A 20,613-nucleotide genomic window follows, 5' to 3' on the forward strand; every position below is an offset into this window, starting at 1 on the left:
ATGGATTATTATTCAGCTGTTAAGTGGATTATCTTCACAGCAACAAAAATAAATCAAAAACTACAATTAATTTATATGATTTTTAATAGTTATTGAGGTTTTCAACTGCGGTTCACCAGTCTCTTTAAGATGTTGATCAAGTTGAGCTTTTTTTTCATTAATTATAAAGCAGCATTTGGCTTAAAGTGTACCTGTGTGGCTCGGAAGGGAGAAAAAAACATGCATCCTTTCTGGTTGTATTAAAACAAACTTATAATAGCCCGTAGAACCTATTTGCTGAGACGCCATGACAGCTCATACGCGCAGCTAACTTGCCTACAGGGATGTGACGTGGCGGGGAAGACGGCCATCTTGGCCACCATTTTCCCTTTCAACATGCGACATTTTGGTCAGATTCTGACGAATTTCAGTCAACATTTTGCAGTCAAAAACCAATTTTGTAGTTTTATTGAGAAACCATATATTTTTCTCCTTCGTAGCAGCACAGGTATACTTTAATGTAACCCTCTATAAATATTGTTAGTAATTGAGATAAACAATTTTCATTCGGACATTTTCCCATTTTGACACTAGTGTAATTAGTACTGCCTTTCAGCATTATTGCAATTCCTGAAATACAGGAGGTTAAACACCACTTCCTACCAGTCACATTTTCACAGTAAAATTACATTATTTACAAATTCTTCACATTTTGTTTCATACCTATGGATTGCATGTGTTTTTGTTTTGTCGCGTCATGTGTCAAACAAATGGGCTACATAACACTGATGTCATTTGGTGGAAGCTGAAGCGAGAAGCATGAGGGTCGGCGGCTCTGGTGATTGGCTCGCCACCTGGAAGTAGATCTTACATTGGCCATATTTGGTACATTTCTGATACTGATCGTGACAGTTTACAAAAATAGACCACAAAAAATTAGTGAGTTAAAATCAAACGCTGATTAGTTTTCAGCACTTTGATTGTTAGGAAGAAAAAAATAATCATACAACAAATAAATCCCTGTAAGTGTTAAAGGAGACATAAAAAAGTTGTTTAACATCCAAATCTTTGTAAAAATGTCTCAATTGTTGTTTCTGGGGGTATTTTGACAAAGGTTTTATTAAAATGCCATGTAATGCTTTTAAATTGAAGGGGTGGGGTGACATGTCTCCTTTAAACCAACTACAGCCAAATGACCTTTAGTCAGTGTTAAAGCCAAAATAAAAGCACCTCCAAAAATACTCATTACATACTGCATGAAAACTAGACATACTTCCTGTTTGCATCAACAAAATGAAAGTCTTCTGATTGGCTGGTGATCAACAAAAGGAGTTAAGACAACAGCGTAAGGCAATGCGCACAACCACTCTTTTGTCTTCCAGTGCTGGTGTATCTTTTCGGGGGGGGGGGGGGGGGGGGGGGTTCCAGTGCTGGCTTTGGAGCAGGACCTTGCGCTTCACAGTGTTTTTAATTTGGCGGGTCAGACAGGAAGACGAGCATGATAAAGTGCGAGTGAGCGAGCGGGCTGACCTTGGGCGTCACATGACGCTCTCAAAGATGATGACTTTGTTGTCATCGCTGGTGGGTGACAGCGAGCTGAGCGGTTTGACATCCGGGGCCATGTACTCCAGGTGGTGGCTCCCCCACACTGGGGTGGTCAGATGGGCCCAGCGCTGCAAAAGCCAAACAGGAAGTCACCACACTGAGGCCACCGGTGAGGCACGCAGCACCGCAAGTCTCACATGCGTTCATTTTCTACGGCGCTGAACCCCGTTAGGGTCATTTAGGGGCGAGACGAAACAGGGGTGTTGCCGGGCATAACTGTCTACTGGGACGACAAAGGCACCGACTACAGCGGTTCGCAAACACTGGTCCGCGGTCCAGTACAGGTGCAGGAGAAACTGCTGTCCCTTCTAAATGCTTGCAAACGGGAGGTCGAGATTGCAGATGTCAACTTTAGCCCATGTCGGGCTCATTTACTGCCATTAAAAACTGGAAATAATGTCGATTTTGGACATAATGAAAACCCGATGTTTTAACATGCATTTGCATTAATACTTTCAACGGCAAGTCGCAAACGGTGCAATTGAAAATTGTGTGTTGGGACCACCGGGGGGCGCTAGCGGACATCTTATTACATTTGCAAGCCTTTCAATGGCTTCACTGAGTGGATTAATTAGCCTGACTCCCATAATGCAAAGTTCTTGCTATGCATTGTGAAACTCGTCAAAAGGCTTTGATCAAGTTGACAAATGGCTTTGATCCAAGAACTAAATGTTGCAGGAAAGATTTTATTTTCCTGCAAGGAAGCGTTTTGTGTGTCGCTTTCATACACACAGTGTATGAATTTCAACATATTAAAAAAAACAAAAACGATACTATACATGTGTTAAAAAAGTCCTTGTACACAGACCTATAAAAAAAAAATGTGAAAAAAAATGGCTTACTGTATATGTATCTTATGTACTACGTATTTAAATAAGCCTTACTCTACACCGTTGTTTAAAAAAAAAAAAAGCGCCTTACTATCGATCGTTGTTTCCATTTTTTAAATTTTACTTGCTCGTTTCTTTTTTGTTGCGTGGTTGTGAACTCTGACCTGGGCGAAGGAGCCTTTGGCGCGGAAGAGTTTGTAGAGCAAGCTGACCGGGATGCACAACATGGACGAAAGCGCCAGACACCAGCCAATCACCTCGCCCCACCACGGGTACACGTACGTGTTGTTGTACGTCAGCGCCTTGTAGTTGACCAAATGGAACAGGAAGATGCCCTGCAAGTCGCGCGCATTTCATTCCTCCATTCTTTCCCACATGAAACTTTTAAGGCCGTGAACGACAAAACGGCAAACAAATTCCCACGTTCGTGGCAAAGATGCCAAATGAGCGGACGTTTGATGGCCGTGACGTACCATGCACACGCACGGCGTGATGAAGGACCAGCACCACTTCATCCAGGGCAGCGGCCTGTAGCCAATCATGCGTGCCACGTCGTCCATGAAGCGGTCGGCGCCTGCCACGGGACCTCGTCGTCAACGTCGATATTTTCATTCGGCAGCATTGTCATCGCCAGTAATTGTGCAAAAACATTTGCGCGCTGGCCTTGAAATTCACCATTCCTTTGCATGTTAAAGGTTAGTATCGCTAACTAGCTATTTAATAGATTTTTTTTTTTTTACTAATAAATTACATTTTATTTACAATAAAAAATATTGAAAAATAATGCATAAAACGTGAAGAAACACATGTAAAACAGTTACTTTATAAACTACAAGCAGCATACATTTTTTTGTGTTATTTATAATGATTATAATTATGATGCACCAATCATTTAGTCAAAATAAATACAAATTTATAATACATATCCCATCCTAATAGCTTCAAAATCATCACTTTTCAGGAGAACCCCAAACATGCCGAGTTTGTTTGAGCGCTGGCACTGCATCGTGGAAAAGAGCAAATCATTTTCAACGCCTTAAGGCTGATTATTCACATCATTTGTAAAAATGACACCAAAACATGTTGATTGTTACATAGTAGAGATTTTTGAAAAAAAAAATACTTGTTTTGGCCTGATGCCAGTGACATACAAAACGGTTTATTTTACAAATATTTTCTTACCTTAATATGTACAATAAATGGATTATTTAATTAGACAATTAATACAAATTAACAATAAAATAACAAATTACAAATATTTTTTGTATTTTTTTTTTTTTTACTAATTTCTTTATTTTACTAACATTTATTTTTAGTTTAATTTTTTAAAATGATTAGATGAAAGAATTAATACTACCAAAACAAATAATACGGCGGCAGACAATTAGACCGTATAATCAATTTAAACAAGATGTTGCAATGAAGCTACGCGACGTTCTCATACCGTAGACCCAGGAAACCACGATGCATTCCCAGAAGGCCTGCCACAAGAGCGTCATGCCGCTGGCCGAGTAGTAGTCGAACAATTGGAACACGTACATTCCTCCCTGCGAGTGCAACAAAATGGCCGGCCGTTGAATTTGCGTCGCCGGGCCGCGGTGGCGCCGGGTGGCTACCGACCTGCGTCACCATGGAGATGTCGATGATGAAGCACAGGAAGCAGCAGAGGGCGACGGCGATCTCCCTCTTATAGCGGTGTTCGTATTTAACGGGGAACAGATCCAGAATGCCCGTCACGAAACCTTCAACGCCCACAAACTGAACGCACGGACACGGGACGCCGTGAGCATCGCGCCGATCGCGCCTTAGTGAAGTGTGTGTGTGTGTGTGTGTGTGTGTGTGTCACCTGACTGTCCAGGCCAAGTAACAGCAGCATGAAGAAGAACAGCCCCGCCCACAACGGTGCAACTGGCATCAAAGTGACCGCCTTTGGATACGCGATGAAGGCCAGCCCGGGACCTGGGGCGCACACATTTCCCATAATAGAAATGGGCGTTCCCATAATAACCCAAACACAAAAGCTAGCTCCACAAGGTCAATGCGTGACCAAATATTCCGCGTTTAGCATCAAGCTAACAAGTTGACAAAGTTGACGGGGACAAAGTGATCACCTGACTCGGCCACTTGCGAAATGTCCACACTCTGCTCGGCCGCCATGAAGCCCAGGATGGAGAAGACCACAAACCCGGCAAAAAAACTGGTCCCACTATTGATGAGCGCCAGCAGGAAGGCGTCTCTGAAAGCGGCGAAACACAAACGTCGAGTGATTGGTTGCTCCCGTTCCACTGGGCCGTTGCGGTGCACGCTACTGCCAGATGTACTTGTAGCAGTCGTTGTTGAAGCGGTTGTAGCTGCCCAGAGCTGTCAGCGCTCCCAGACCGATCGCATATGAGAAGAACACCTGCGTGCCGGCGTCGATCCACACCTGCGGATTCCACAACTCATCATAGTACACGCATGTAGAGATGTAGTCGCAGCAGAGATGGGGACTTACTGTACGACTCAAGTTGCAAGTCAAGTTAGACACTCTTGAAAAATAGTCCATACTAGTCCCCACTTAAAGGACCAGAATCCTTTTGTCGGGTCAATATTCTCCTGTTGATTAAAGCCCTCATTTTCAACTGAGATGTCACTTGAGAAGTGCTCTCAGGCCTAGTGCTCTCTCTAGTCTAGAATATTCCCTTGGGACGAGTATCTTAACCCAAAACCAAAACACCTTTCTCTGGGGACAACAACATTTTTCTATGGACTTATACTTTCTCACTCTACTCCAGCATTCTGTCAAGAGTTATACAGTGGGCCCCCGTGTTACCAGATTAATCCGTTCCGCGGTTGGGCTCGTAAGGCCAATTCACCGTATGACGGGCAATCCAAACCTATGTTAAATAGCGAATGCGTTTAGAACCCCAGGTAAAAACATCAAAATTGTACATACATATTCAAAATTGGTACCAAAATAGTAAGTGCTACGTATACATAATGTACATGCATACAATCCGAAAACATCATAACGAAAAAATACAGAAATGATTCATTTAGCTTTGAGCAGCGATTATTATGCCCATATTCCCAGTTATCTCCAGCATCGTTTCCATATAAATCATCTCCTTACTTCTCTCTTTAACATCACGAACAATCTTGAGACCCATGGCAAACCCTTTCAACTTTGAATTAAGTCGTATGCACTAGAAATACGGTTTTGTAACCACTCATAATCGAACAATAGCAATCAACCAATAGCAGACCACCATCTCCGTGAGGAGACGCTGACCAATAGCAGACCAGAATTATAGAGACGCGTTGCAGGGAGGCATTTGTGACAGCTACTGAAAATAAGTGTAATTACCTAAAAACGCCTGCAGATGGAGACAAAACAAGACAAATACAGCCAAGCCCCCAGGGTCAAGACAGTTGTTTTTGTTGCAAAACTGGGAAAAGACCATATGTTAAGCACATGTGAAGAAATTGACAATAAACGACTTTGACTTTGACTTTGACTTTAAAGAGGGTATGAAAAAACTCAGTATTCCAAGTCGCAACATAAGCAAGCCAGGGACGCTGTAACACGAGGGTCCACTCTACTTTCTTTTAGGATGAGCATCTTCTCCAGGAACTATGTCATTCTCCCCTGATTATAACATTCTTCAGGACTCCAACTTTCTCTAGAGCTGAGTTTACTCAAAATTAAAACCTTCATTTGGGAGTAGGATCAGCTCTTTGAACAAAAACCTTCCAGAAGGACTAGATCCTTCTCTTGCCACGAGAACTTTCCTAAATGACCCAAACCATTTCTACAGACTCATATAATTTCTCTGGAATAAAACCTTGACTTGGGAGTAGCATGTTCTCACGGGGTATAACTTTTACATAGGAAAACAACCTTCTCTTGGGTCTAGAACCTTTTCTTTGGACTGAAAACATACATTGGAACAAGAAGCTTCACTTAACATGAGGCTTTTTCACATGATGACAACCTTGTCCTTTCAGAGCAGAACCTCGGTGCAAGACTAAAATCTTGTCCCTTGTGACCATAACCATTCCTCAGAAAATTAAACTTGACTACAGACTAGAACATATGATGACATCCCTCTCTGCTCTTTTGGGACCAAGATCTTCGCTAAGGACTCCAATTATACTGGAGTAAGAGGCTTCAGACTGGAACGTCTTCTAAAGACGACAACCTTTTCTTGGGACCACAGCCTTGTCTCAGGACTGCAATCTTGTCATTTCTATCTAGACCCTTGTCTCCTGTGATAGGTACGTCTCCATTTCGTTGGCGCTTGCCTACATTCCATCGGTATTGGGAGTAAATATTGGCAATCATCATATCCCCTACAGTATAAGCGACAATTATTTTGTCAAGTTTGCAGTTTGTAGCTTTCTGAAATTCCAGTCCAGTGACTTGCATTTGTTTACAATGCACATCCAATATGGCGGCTACATTGCTGTATCACAACAATGAGCCAAGTCATTCCTTGAGTTGTCTGTGTATAATGCAAGTGGAACATATGATCTCAGTGATCCCAGACTGACCTGAGCCTCCTCGAGCTTGGACCAATCAGGTTTGATGTAGTACAAGATGCCATCGTACGCCCCGGGCAGCGTGACTCCACGGATCAAGAGGATGATCAGCACCACGTATGGGAAGGTGGCCGTGAAGTAAACAATCTGGAACAAGGGAACGCCCGTAGTCATATTCCTACCTGCGGAATGTTTTGTGCTGAGTGGAGAAAGTCACGGCAAATGCGATGGGACCCCGGAAAGTGCACTCTTTCAAATTCACAGTAAATACGACACAGTGGCTCGTAAAAACGCATAAAATGAGAAAAGTGGGTACTTTGTCTGCACCGATGAACTGTCCGTCAGTCCGTCGCCGGCGGACCCGGAATTCTATTTTGTGCTACAATCGTGTGTGAGCAATGAAAGATTTTAAGCGAGCAAGGATAGATTTTGAGCACAGAAAAACGTTTTTCTCGCTTCAAATCGCTCATTGCTCGCTCACAGTAGCTCTTCCTCGCTCGTTCAACATCTAGCTCTCCGCTCGCTCGAGTTGTGGACTCTTTGCGAGCTCATTGTGGCACACATGTTACGAATGGCCCACAAATCCAGCCGATCCGAGCTCGTAAATGTACATCGATTGACTGCTTGGTCTCCAGTTAGTTTGCTTGTTGTGTTCACCCGGAAAGAGCATACAAGATTGCGTCACACCGACTTGAACGGGCTAACAAGGTAGTTCTATCAAATGAGACGGCAATACTTGGTTTCACTTGTAGTGTATGTGACAGATGATATTTAGACAAATGTTAATGAGGCAGTTATAAATGAGAACCGACCCACCATTTCAGAGTCATGTAAAGCATGATAACGCCATTCAGTGGACATGATTAGTAATTGCGCTCTCGTCCCATGTATTAAACATGTGGGTGTATTACAGCCAAGGGTCAAACTCCTAGATGGCTTTGTTTTGACTTTACACTTTCGTGTTACTGTGCACTGTGTTAATTGCAGTGTAACTGTTGGACCGCACACATGGTGTTAACTTTAAGTGTTAATAAAACAGAAGAAGTAATTAGTTGGAGTGCAGATAGAGTTAGACCAGGAAAAAAAGTCAAACGTCACCCTCTAGTCGTGGTCGAAGGTTGAGCAAAAATACACTGACGGACTGACGGACCGACAATTGCGATAGCGTCTGGCTTGAAAAAAAATGACGCATCAACGATGACTGAACGCGGGGGCGCTCTGACGAATGTCAGAACAGCAAAAAAATATAAGTTCCCCACCTCTGGTGAATAACACTTGCGCTATTGTCGTTAAAACTGACCTTAATTGTATGTGAGGTTTATCAAGCGGCTCACATGGCTTAATCTTTTACGACTGCTTTTTTTTTTTTTTTTTTTTATGAAGTCTTATTTTTACTGCTCTCGTTTGTGTGTGTGCGTGTGTACGTGTGTGTGCAACTCAATGACCCAAGTCACCTTGAGTGCCTCGTATAGTTTTGCGCCGCCTGCTGCTGAACGCCACTGGAGATGTTTGTGTTGCGAGCCAAGCTCCGTGAGACTGCACACGTATGTACACACACGCACACGCGTGCACACACGCGTACACATTAACACACTCATGCAACAGTGCATGGTGTTGTTATCAAAGGACTTTATTATTCATTATTTGACGTCTGCGATAAAGACTGAGCACACGCGCCCATCCGTGATTCAATCTGGACCAATTTAACATTTAAACATTTCAAATGTCCTGGAATATTTATTACATTCATTTTTCATTTTTCACACAAACAAGGATAACTTGAACATTTATATTTGCTTGAATATTGGTGTGGTTTTTTTTTCCCTTTAATACAGACGTCAATCATTTTATGATTGAAATAAAATTTAAACAAACACATCACATACTTTTTAACATGTTCATTTTATTCAATAATAGGTTGTTTAACTTAAGCAAATAATCTACAAATTACCATTAAAAAATAATATTAAGTACAAATATTTATAATAAAATATTTTTAGTCAACAATTGTGTTATTTTTTTAATTAAAAAATGCTTCATTACAACTATGTATAAAATAACTATGAGTAAAAAATACAAAAAATTTGAATAGTATTTTAATATTGAAATAATGAATTTAGGTTGGATATTTTTATTTTTTATTAAATAACTGGTAAATTAATTAAATGAAGAAAGAATAATTTTATATGCACATTTCAACATCAAATGAGTTTTTTAAACTGTGATTTTAAATGTGGGACGTTTTAAAGTGTGAAGCCTCGACAAGCATCCTCCGCTCCCCTTCCTAAACCCTAACCCCCCCCCAACCTTTCCATCCATGCAAAAGTCAAAGCGACATTGTCCCATTGTGTGATGTCATAGCTGGAATACATATACCATTTTCATGTGACACATTATGTAACATTACATACACACACACACACACATGCAATCTCAGTCACGTCCCACTGCAGAATAAATAACCCCTCCCCCCTCCACAAAGGACAAATCACCAACCGCCACATCACAGCCTCGCCGTGTCCTTTCTCAGGCCTCCTCCCAGCATCGTTGCCATGGGAACGCTTAGTCTGCCATGTGACAGCATGCGTGCAGAGTATCCGTTTGTGCGGCCAGTGTGTGCGCACACTTTTGGGTTTGAGTTGGATCACTTGGTTTGACAGTTGATGATGTGAACTTTGACCACGCGTGAGGGCGCCATGGCACCTCACTCATACTCAAACGTGCACGTCGCACATGCACTCGCAAACTAACACACTCACACAAGGACACGCATACAAGGTCAGTATAGATGCTTAAGTTTTGGTCTGCTGTCGCTGGGCTATGCAGTGTTATACGCGTGTTTTCAGCGTGTTTTACCTTTCCAGTAGATTTGACGCCTTTCCATACACAAAAGTAGATGAGCAGCCACACGGCCATAAGACACAACAGTAACTCCCAGTTGATCTGACCCGGATCGTCTAAGCCCGAGGAGATGTTCAGAACCTTGTTCCTGCACACACGCACACATTATGAGACACGTCACAGTAGAAATCACGCACCTGTCACACTAATATGTCACATGAAACACACCGTGTCATTCATCTTGCATTTAACACGCTACATTTTTCGTGAAATATTCCACATCTTGGCACCGTGTTGTAACAAGTAACATTTCACTTGATGACAAGTTATGTCGCTCACAAGACACGTTATATGACGTGATACTACATGACACAAAACCTGAAACACTACATGATGCATAAATCACATGACATTACACAACATGACTCACTACTCATATTATGACCATTATACTACATGTTACATGTCACATAACCTTATAAGTGTATATATGCATATGGATATGGCACAAGTCACATGACAGGTTAACTCACGCACAACACTATGTGACACAATACGTTACATGCCGCGTAACCTGACACACAACGTGTCATCGGAATCAGAATCGCCTTTATCGTCACTGTAATACCACAATACTACACACAGCATTTTAACATACTACATATTATGTTACGTGTTACATTTTATGGCACACAGAATTTCACGTGACGTTAAAGGTCACATGACACCTACAGGTTTTGTGGCACATTACACTCCATGTCAAATCATGTACCATGTCATAAAGCACAAGTGACATTAACCTACAGGATACATAGCCTGACAAACTACACGTCACCCGACATAAGTCATATGGCGCATGTGACACTACACTTGGACACATCACCTAATACACTACATGGCACATAATGGACATGACACATGAAAATCCACGTAACACACATGATGTTACACATCACACAAAATGTTACGTGACACATTACACTACACGTCACAACATTAAGTCGTGCTATACGTCACACGTCACGCATCCCCTTGCATGCAATATGTCAGATGACACTGACAGTAGCGTAAATATTGATGGGTGATTTCCGAAATAAAATCTGCAGTGGTATTATTTTGACTGGCTGCAACACAATGAAAATCAGTCTGCTTTCATAAAGGACTTAAGAAGTCTGAGAATATTTACTGTAAGAGTCTGAAATTCTGAAGATTTTGACTTTTAGTTTCCAAACGATCACCGGTTTATCAAAATGAATTATTGATGAATTTGATTATCGATTGCCACATTTCCGAAGTGAACAGCACATCCGCCTCACAGTTCAAAGGTCCCGGTTCAAATCCACCTGGCTCCGGCCTTCCTGTGTGGAGTCCGCGTGGGTTCCCTCCGGGTACTGCGGCTTCCTCCCACTCCCCAAAAACATGCATGGCAGGTGAATTGGACATACTAAATTGCCCTTAGACGTGATTGGGCGCGTGATTGGTCGTTCGTCTCTGTGTGCCCTGCGATTGGCTGAGATAGGCGCCGGCAAGCCTGCGACCCCTGTGGGGATAAGCGGCTATAGAAAATGGACGGATGGATTGCCACATTTCTCTAAATCACATGACGCATCACACAACAGGACACACCGCGTCGCACGACGCATGGGACACAACGCACGCAAGGAACGTAACGCACAACAGGTCAGATGAGGTATTGAAGGCGGCGTTAGCGGGACTCACTCCCAGAACTCGATGATGGGCGATCTGGCCTGGGCCACCTGGGCGCAGGTGAGGTTGCTGCCTGCGATGGTGGCGTTATCGCTGGCGTTGTTGCATTGGTGGAGGTTGAAGGAGTCAACGCAGGCGTTGCTGTTCCAGGGGTTGTCACACGTTGACCATGGCAGGTGGGCGCTGAATGACTTGATGAGGTAGTAGAAGGCCCACGCCAGCACCATGATGTAGTACGTGTTGCAGAAGAACACGATCACCATGGATGCGTAGCCTAGACCTAAACACAAGATATTTTGACAGAGGTCCTCAAACTTGATACACCAAGTGTCACACTGAAAGGAAAAAAAAAAAACTTGATTTCCAGGTACAGCCAAGTTAAAGACTCTAGTGGAAAAAAAACAACAACTTTAAATCGTCTTAGAGGTGGAACGAGTACCTCGGTAATATGGGTCCCTTGGTTAGTAAAATGCTTGAGGCTTTTTATTCTGCCGCTGCTGCCCATTTATTTGTTCAAGCCAACAGCAAGCTACAAACATGCCATCAGTGTCAGATTTATTAAACCTTAGAACCTTTCAAACTTCATTTGTATCAGTCCACAAAAAAAAATCAACATAAAGTGTCCTCTTTTGAATTATAGATCTGTTCTCAAAAATAAATAACTTAATTATTAATTCTTGTTCTCAAAAAGAATTCATTATAAATTCATATTTGTCCCCGGAAAATATTAAAGTTTCTTCTTTTGGGATTACAGTAGGGATCTGTTCACAAAAAAATGAATTGTTAACTTAATTATTAATAAATATTTGCCCACAAAAAATAATCAATGTAAAGTGTCAGAAATGTTCTCAAAAAGAAATAATTATGAACGAATATTGGTCCATAGAAAAATATTCAAGTTAAAAGTGTCTTCATTTGGGGTCATAGTAAAGATGTGCTCCCAAAAATAAATCATTAACTTGACAGGTAACGAGAGGTGGCAAGTGACAAGATGGGTCCAGCCATTCCACTGTGGGGGAGAATCTGGCTTTTTAAGATGATGAAATTGAATAACCTACTGAATAAAAATCGTTTCATGATCTTATATCTTCCTTTAACAGTGAATGAATTCAATTATTATTTTAAAAGATTTTTGCATGTTTGTTTGTTTTCTTTGAAATCTCGAGTACGCCCTGGAGTTCCTTCCAGTACCCCCAGCGGCACCCGTACCGCAGTGCATGCCAGTAACATGCTGCCAGCGTTGTGAAAAGGCCAACTTCAAAATAAACCCTGACATCATTGCCTTTACACTTATACATTTTACTCTGAAGACGATTCCAGCAGCGTGTTGCGGCGTAACGGCTAACTTAAGGGTAGCCCGTTGGAAGAGTCCCACCTCATTCCGGGGCGAGTACCCCGGCCAGCTAGGATAGCCTCCAGCACCCCAGCACCCCGGAACCCCAACATAAGTGAGCAAACAGCACTCAACTGCCCTCTATAGGCTGCCGAGAGCTGTCAGGTGATTTTTTAGGGCATGACTAAACTGAAACAGTTTCTGTTTCTACTGATCACTTCTTACTGAAGCAGCCTTACTCAAACGTGCTCTTTTAACCAGCAAAAATCACAACCATGGTTTTGCCCTCACTTTATTTCATGAACTGGGAGATATTTGTCTCAAATCTCAAAAATGTGTCTCAAAAGTGCAGTTTAAATTGAAGTTTTTTTCTTATCTAAAATGTAAATTTAGAATTAAGAGGAAATATGTTTTATTGTTGTCTGTATTCATAATCGTTTTTTTAACCCAAGCAAAAACATTTACTAACCCAAATATTCCATTGAATTTCAGTTGCCAAAATAACAAAACATTCAGTAGCTGCAGCCTTCATCATTCTGTACATTTTGATGATTTACATACTACTAGAAGGAAGCCAAGTTCCACTAATACTTCTACTTCCTCGTGACCTGATTCGGAGAGGAAGGGGATGGGGGCGTGCGGGGTTTACCTTTGAATAGCGGTGCGATGTTCCACACGTTGATACTTCCCGCCTTCATGAACTGACCGAGCGAGATCTCCAGGAAGAAGATGGGCACCCCGCCCACAAAGACTATCAGCAGGTACGGGATGAGGAAGACGCCTGAGAACAGAGATGAACGAGAAGTGTTCCGAAGTGACCTCGTCAAGTTAACCATTAACCTGCTCTACTTTTTTTTTTTTTTTTTTTTTGCCGGTTGCCCGTAAACTTATAACAAACACAACACATACGCAATATGTGCTCAACATTCTTGATGCTATACTTAGTGAAGCAATACTGCTGTCATAATAGAGGTGTAAAGTACACAAATTGACACTAAAAGTGTTGAAGTATATTGTGCAAATGTGGTGCTGGTCACAGATTTAAGACCAGCTAAGGACAGCAAAATGAAAAGGAGGACAGCAATGTGGAATTGAGGATGATAATGATGGTGGAAACTACATATTTTTGAGATATTTAAAAAAACTGAAGTTAAAAATACCGACCCTGGAGAAGTTTCTACGTTTGCGTGGACACAGATGAACTGGTTACAAAACGAAATGTATGCTAAGGGGGCCAACATTGAGCCGTTGTCGGTATTCATGTCGTTCACGTCGATGGACTCGCTTCAAGCACGCGAGATTGGCTGAGAGCAGAAAGTGAAACGTGTGAGCACGCTAAGATGCAAGCAGCGCTACAGTTAGCAAGATAATCTGGCTAATCCCAGCTAAATCAGTGTGCTAATAGACTCTTTATTTTTAGAAAAGCGTGTTATTTACAAATGTAAACAAACAGAAAGACATAGTTGCCATAGTTTTCATTTTACAGAAGCATTTTACCAATTCAAATGAAGAGATTAGTCTTTCTGCAAGAATGAATATTTTAAGATTTTAATATTTTAGGCTGTGATCGTAGTAGCGGAGGCTAGCAAGGCTGACTGCTGTTCCTGTTTACCAGCATCTTAAGAAGAATGTGCTGGATATTTAAATGCTGCACGGAGCTCTTCATTCTGCCAACACGAATTGACTAGTGAGTTGAAAGTCATCTCCAAGGAACCCGAAAGATACATGGCGTAACATCATCTGTTTTATTTCTGTCCCATTAATGGGAAAATCACATCACTAATGACAATGTGCATCGGTATAAAACGTAACAAAATAAAGGCATACGACGTTTTGCAAAGGAGTCACTGTAACACAATTTACTAATGGATTGCTTCATGTTTCAATTAATTTACTCCTAATTTGAAAAGAAAATCCTGTCATGGCTTTTCAAATCTCACGTACCCCCTTGAAGTACCTTCACGTATCGCCAGGGGTATCTCTGATACATGTACGTAGGATTAATAAAACGGCACTGGCCAGGATATTGGTAAGGACACTCCATCGATTCACCCCTTAAGTAAGCGAACGACTGTCGGCCTGACCTGTGTGACAAATCAGTGACATGTTTTATCTTTGTGACTTGACGCCAACGAGTGGATGATTCACAGATGCAAACAAATGACTTGATGCATCCTGGTCTACTGTCGTCAGTGGGAGTTGATGTCCATGTTGGGCCTCCCCTCCAGCAGGTGGCAGCGGTTGCCAATTTCTGCCAGCGACACCTGGGGGCCAGCCAATAGGATTAAAGGATTATTGTTAACTGGCGCTAAACTGCGTCGCACGTGGCGTCAGGGATGAACGCGTCAGGCTTGTACACTCTGAAAATATCCCGCGCCTTTGAACCCTACAAGGCGATGCGCCTGGTCACCACGGCAACGAACCATCAATAGTCAGAAGAGGGGGCGGGGCAAGAGACAGGTTACCCCGGCAACCAGACTGACGACTCAGCAAAAAGACTCCTGGATCCTGAAATTGCTCCCGGAACGCACCCAGGGGCGCACAAACAACACGCGATTGCACACAAATGCTCACAATCATCAACACACATGCATGCAAATACACACTCCAATCCTATAACACACACAAAATATATTTAGCACATACTACACACTCGCATAAACAAAGAAACATAGATACACTTACTTATACAACACACATTCATGCACAAACTCACTGACACAGACAAATGTACTCTTCTTTTTCCTTGACCTCTACTTCCTGCTCATCCTCCACCAATTCCCTCTCGCCGTTACTCTTCTTCATCGCCTTCCTGAACATCTTCCATTTTGATGAACTCACATACTGACATTTTTGTAGTGCTCACCCCTGATTGGTTTATCGAACCGCAATCATGTGTTTACGCAACTGATGTGTACGTGTGTGTGCTCAATCAAGTGGTTGATATATGTTGTGATTTGTCTATCAATCCTTTGGAATTGCAAGGAAGTGACATCAAATGACTCAATACTGTGTCTGTTTGCACATCATTGAGTGTATTGCGTTTTGTAAAAAGTGTGGTGCTCATTTTGGGTTGAGAGTGTGAAACTGTTCAATTGATTTGGTCCTTGAGTCTAAGGCAGTGCTTCTCAAATAGTGGGGAGGGCCACCCTGGGGGGCGTGCGAGGTCATGCCGGGGGGAGGGGGGGGGGGGGGGGGGGGGGGGCGCGGATGACCCCAGCGAAAATGCTTTGTTGTTTCCTTGTGGAAAATAATTGCAATAAATTAAAGATTGGCATCATTTTTATTTTAATTTCAGGAACTTTGATGTACTATGCATTTTTTTCAGTTTGAGACTAACCTGTAACCTATATAAAAACTGTAAAAAGAAAACTTGTAAAAAGAACAGTTGTTGAAAGACTTTGAAAGTTGATTTATATTGTTTTTTTTCCCCTTTTGTTAATGTTAAACAGATACAGTTTTAGGTATACTTGCACAATTTTTATAAATAATTTTATTTATAGGTGGCCCAATGAGTGTGTGGGTGGGTGGGGGGGTTCTTTCCTAACCCTAACCCTATTATGAAATTACTGCATATAAAAAAAATGTCTTTTGCAGGCCTGAAAGTGACCTTGAGCTACGTTATGCTAACTCTGTGTGTGTTTGGGGTTGGGGTGTGTGTAAAAGTGTGTGACTGGATGGAGATAGATGCTGAATGAAATAGTAAAGGAGGGAAGAAAATGAGACGGAGAGCTATTAGCCGCTAGCAAAGTTCTAAGGCAAACATGGCCGCTCACAGGGTTACTGATAAATGATGGCGTGACCTTCAAGTGCAGTGTGACATTCAAACGGCGCCAAAGTCAGCAGGAGTCCGGCGAGGCACGCAAACTTTGGGCTGACCTTCATGTGCGTAACCAGGTTGGTGCGGTCGTTCTAAGCAGGTGAGTAATAGCTTTTACTTGTATACGCCAGCCCAAATGACGATGGAGACAACCAAAGCAAATTGTGACCTTCAGCTTCATCCTGTGAGAGCCAGTGGACCTTTTTCTAAGTGTAGACCCCCCCCCCCCCCACACACACACACACACACACACACACCATCATCACTTGTCATCCTTCTTCTCAACACTGCCCCTGACTCAGCAGATGGTGTGTGTGTGTGTGTTTTTAGGGTATTGTGTGTGCATATGTACGTGAATTTTTGTGTGTGTACTTGACTGTGCATATTTGCATCCATATTGCATGTGTGTGATTTTATAAGTGAGTTTTTGCTACACAGTGGAGTTCATGCTTTTAGTGTCTTGAGGGGACCTATTGAACTTATGGGGATAAATGGTTGTGTCCTACAAATACATACTATATATTGAGGGTGAAGACTTGCTTGAATAATATTTTGGCAATCTGTTGAGATGGTTGAGGTTAGTGGCATGGAAATGCATTGAGCACCAATCTTGGAAGACAAATCCTTGCGTGTGTGTGTGTGTGTTTTGTGTGTTTGGTGGTGGTGGTGGGGGTGGGGGGGGGGTAAGTGTGTGCATGTATGTGTGTTTTAGTGCATGGTGGGGCAATGGGAGAGTAACAATGGACAACTGACTGTGGTCACTATCAATCATCCATCCCTAACATCAAGGCAAATGGTAACTTCTGAAGGGATCAGGATTACATGTTACTTATTGACCTTTAGTTAAAAAAATGTATGTAAAGTTGACCCTAAAACTAGGGATGGACAAGTACTGAGATCCAGTATCAGTATTGGGCTGGCCTTATTTCAAAGTATCGGTCCTAGCAATGAAAGTTGAGACTAGTATTCATCGCTCTTTAGGACCAGTTGTACACAAAGAAGAAATGACAAATTAAGAATGGAAACCAGTTCTGAAATTCATGTACATCTGAGGAAAAATGTTTTGGAATAGAGAGGAATTTCTTGAAAATGATGCATCATTGTATTTTGGGGGAAATTTTGTATATCAAATACTAATCAATTCTAGTGCTATTGGTATCAATGACTACTCAAGAGGTTATGGTATCAGTCTGAAAAAGAGTGGTATCATCCCTAATAGCTAAAATTGAACATTTTAAATGTTCAAAAGCTGAACAAGATATAAAAAAAAATGCATGACTAGCGTAGCTTGCCACTTTAGCAGCATATTTGCAGCGTGGACGCACATATGCAACTTGGATCAAACGTTTCGAACATACTTCTGCAAGACAAGATGCAAATTTCTAAACTGGCTTCTCTCCTTCATATAAAGGAATGACTAAGCTATCTTGTTGATTTAAAAAGTCCATAGCAACGCTGCACATTGTTTACTAATCTATTATTTTCATACACTTCAATTACAAGTTGAACTTTTTAACTGCTCTGATATGAAAATCTAGATCTCAAGGAGGTTGTTTTTGTATAAATTCATACATGGGCATTTTTTTTTAAATCGTTTTACAAAAGTTAGCTTGGTAAAAAAGAGATTGTTTTGCGGTGTGTGAAAATTTTTAATGATATTTGGAAATGCATAATTAAATTTTGGCGCAGGCTGGGTAGGGGTGGGGGGACTCGCTGGATTGGAACACAGTACTGTATTGGTACATGCCTTTTGGCTTACACTTTGGTTGAATCTATGTATTTTGTTCCGAATACAGTATTAATTTTTGTCTTGATTCACGATGGTTTAATTTGGGAAAATGTAACTTATTTTTAAAATTGCGTTAGTGTCACTTTGGCGGAAAAAAGGTATGTTTTTCTTTTTTTACTGTGAATATTTTTCTTGGAAAATTAAAACTTCATTCAGATTTTTTTTTTTTTAAGGAAGGACTTTCGTTTTTGTGCAAAACAGCTTTGTTTTCTTAAAAGTAATTTTCAGGGTTAGACCGGCACAAAGAACAAAATAAAAATCAGCCCATAGGGACCAGGCTGCTAATATTCATTGGTTAGCTTTACTGTCTATAGGCCTTTTATAGTTTTTTTTTTGTTTTGTTTTTCATGACAAAAAAACTAAAGAGATAAAACGTAATTTTGAGTTTTTTTCTGTAAAATTATGACTTTATTAGTACCCCATATTCTTATTTGGAAAAATACAACTTGATTCGGGGAACATCGTGCCCCTTTTCTCGTTGTATTTGAGTTTTTTTCTTTCATTTTGACGATAAATTATTTCATTCAGCTATTGTGTTATTTGTTGCTCCACTGTGCCAGTGTGTTTCGAAAAAGAAAGTAGGAATTTGCTATTGCTTTTTGTTTTATTACAAAGTGTTAAAAATACAACTGCTGCACTACTTTTTCTTTGATTAAAAAAACAAACAAACAAAAAAATAAAAACTTATTTCGGCTATCCGGACATTTTCCGGAAACCATGCAATTTTATCTAGCCAATTTTCGTTAGTACTGTTGACGTGACCCGAAGTCCGAGCCGAGCGAGCGAGTGAGTCGGGCTCACCTCCTCCGTTCTTGTAGCACAGGTAAGGGAACCTCCACACGTTGCCCAGGCCGACCGCGAAGCCCACGCAGGACATGATGAAGTCCATCTGCCTGCTCCATGTCTCACGCTCCTGGCGCGCGGGCGGCGGCGGCCCCACCGCCACGCCGACTTTCTTGCCCTCGGGTCCGGGTCCGTCCGACCCGGGCCCGTCAGCCGCAGCCACCATCGGCCCTCCCCCCAGCTGACTCCCCCTGGCTTCCTCGGGCGGCAGCAGCGAGCAGGTGGAAGGGAGGGGGGGCGCAGTCTGGCTGTCCATCAATCAAAAAGGCGCTCGCTCAAAAATAATCAAAAGCTTTTTTTTCTTCTTCTTCTCTCGCTCTCTCTGCCCTCTTGAGTGTCCACTGTCAGTCAAATCAAAGTGGAAACATTCCAAAAGAATCAAACCCAAATGAAACGTCCAAAGTGACCCGACGTCGACGTTCAGAAACAATCCACAAAACACTTGAACGTCAGCTTGAAGAATCTCATCGGCGGGCAGACTGAGGGGAGGGAGGGGGGGTCACCGCCCGACGAGCATGGGGTCGCCGAGTCCTCCTTCCAGTCCGAGTAGGGTGGGTGGTGCTGGTGGGGGTGGCGGGGGGGCTTCTCCCCCGGAGCGCGGCACGTCTTCGTGTAAGGAGACGCAGGCTGGTTGAGGGTGGGGGTGGGGGGTGGGATTGGCTGATCCCGCTCCTGATCCTGTGAGCGCCCGGGTGGCCAGTGCGAGCTTTTAAAGGGGATGCTGCTGGGGATGATGTCACTGCGCACGCCCCGCCCCCACCTTTTCAGACGTCACTGAAACGGGTCTCCCTCGCAGGCGCGAGCACGCTACTGAAGCGCAGCTTGAATGAATGAGCTTCATTAATGCAAATGAGCGCGCGCGAGAGTTGTCTCGCTGAGTGTGAACTGGGAAACAATTGCTGGACGCATTGCTTCCTTTGGTCCCTTGAGTTAACGGTATGCCCTGTAAATCAGGCTATTTTTTTTTTTTTTTCCAATGTGAAGCCCTCAGTGAACAATCAATGAATGCAATCGCGTTAGCGACTACCGATAGGGCAGCAGGTGACATGAAGGCGGGGCTTAGACTGGCTTCATCATTCATTAGATTACATGGTCCTTAACGTCTTTGTCTCCCTCCAGTGGACGCAGGAGCAGACTACACCTGTGCATTATGATTACTTCAGACATGTCAGTCTTCGTTGAAAGTGAACTTTGCTTTTAAACGCTAGCCCATGTTTTAAGATTTCACCCGTGTTTAAAGCATTGACCCAAGCCTGAAAACCAAGTTAGAAACCTTAACTCTGACTTGAAGCCCCTCCTAACTTAACATTTTTATTCAGTCGTTTGAAAGTTGAACTTGAAACTA

The 20,613-nt window shown here is 42.4% G+C and overlaps 1 protein-coding gene across 1 annotated transcript; it reads right to left on the minus strand.

Moving 5' to 3' along the window:
• Nucleotides 1-66: 66 nt before the first annotated feature.
• On the minus strand, nt 67-19,777 carry slc6a8 (solute carrier family 6 member 8). The gene is made up of 13 exons (XM_088402454.1): nt 19,227-19,777; nt 13,466-13,597; nt 11,496-11,763; nt 9,792-9,924; nt 6,948-7,082; nt 4,736-4,839; nt 4,526-4,650; nt 4,261-4,373; nt 4,035-4,172; nt 3,859-3,961; nt 2,888-2,988; nt 2,579-2,749; nt 67-1,652 (listed from the first exon to the last, which is right to left on the minus strand). Exons 1-13 carry the CDS (start codon nt 19,522-19,524, stop codon nt 1,518-1,520), a joined length of 1,956 nt encoding a protein of 651 aa, XP_088258580.1. The 5' UTR covers nt 19,525-19,777; the 3' UTR covers nt 67-1,517.
• Between the last annotated feature and the right edge of the window lie 836 nt (nt 19,778-20,613).

Source organism: Hippichthys cyanospilos, chromosome 2 (genome assembly GCF_059441005.1).
Source record: "Hippichthys cyanospilos isolate Australia breed blue-spotted pipefish chromosome 2, RoL_Hcya_1.0, whole genome shotgun sequence".
NCBI classification, from domain to species: domain Eukaryota; kingdom Metazoa; phylum Chordata; class Actinopteri; order Syngnathiformes; family Syngnathidae; genus Hippichthys; species Hippichthys cyanospilos.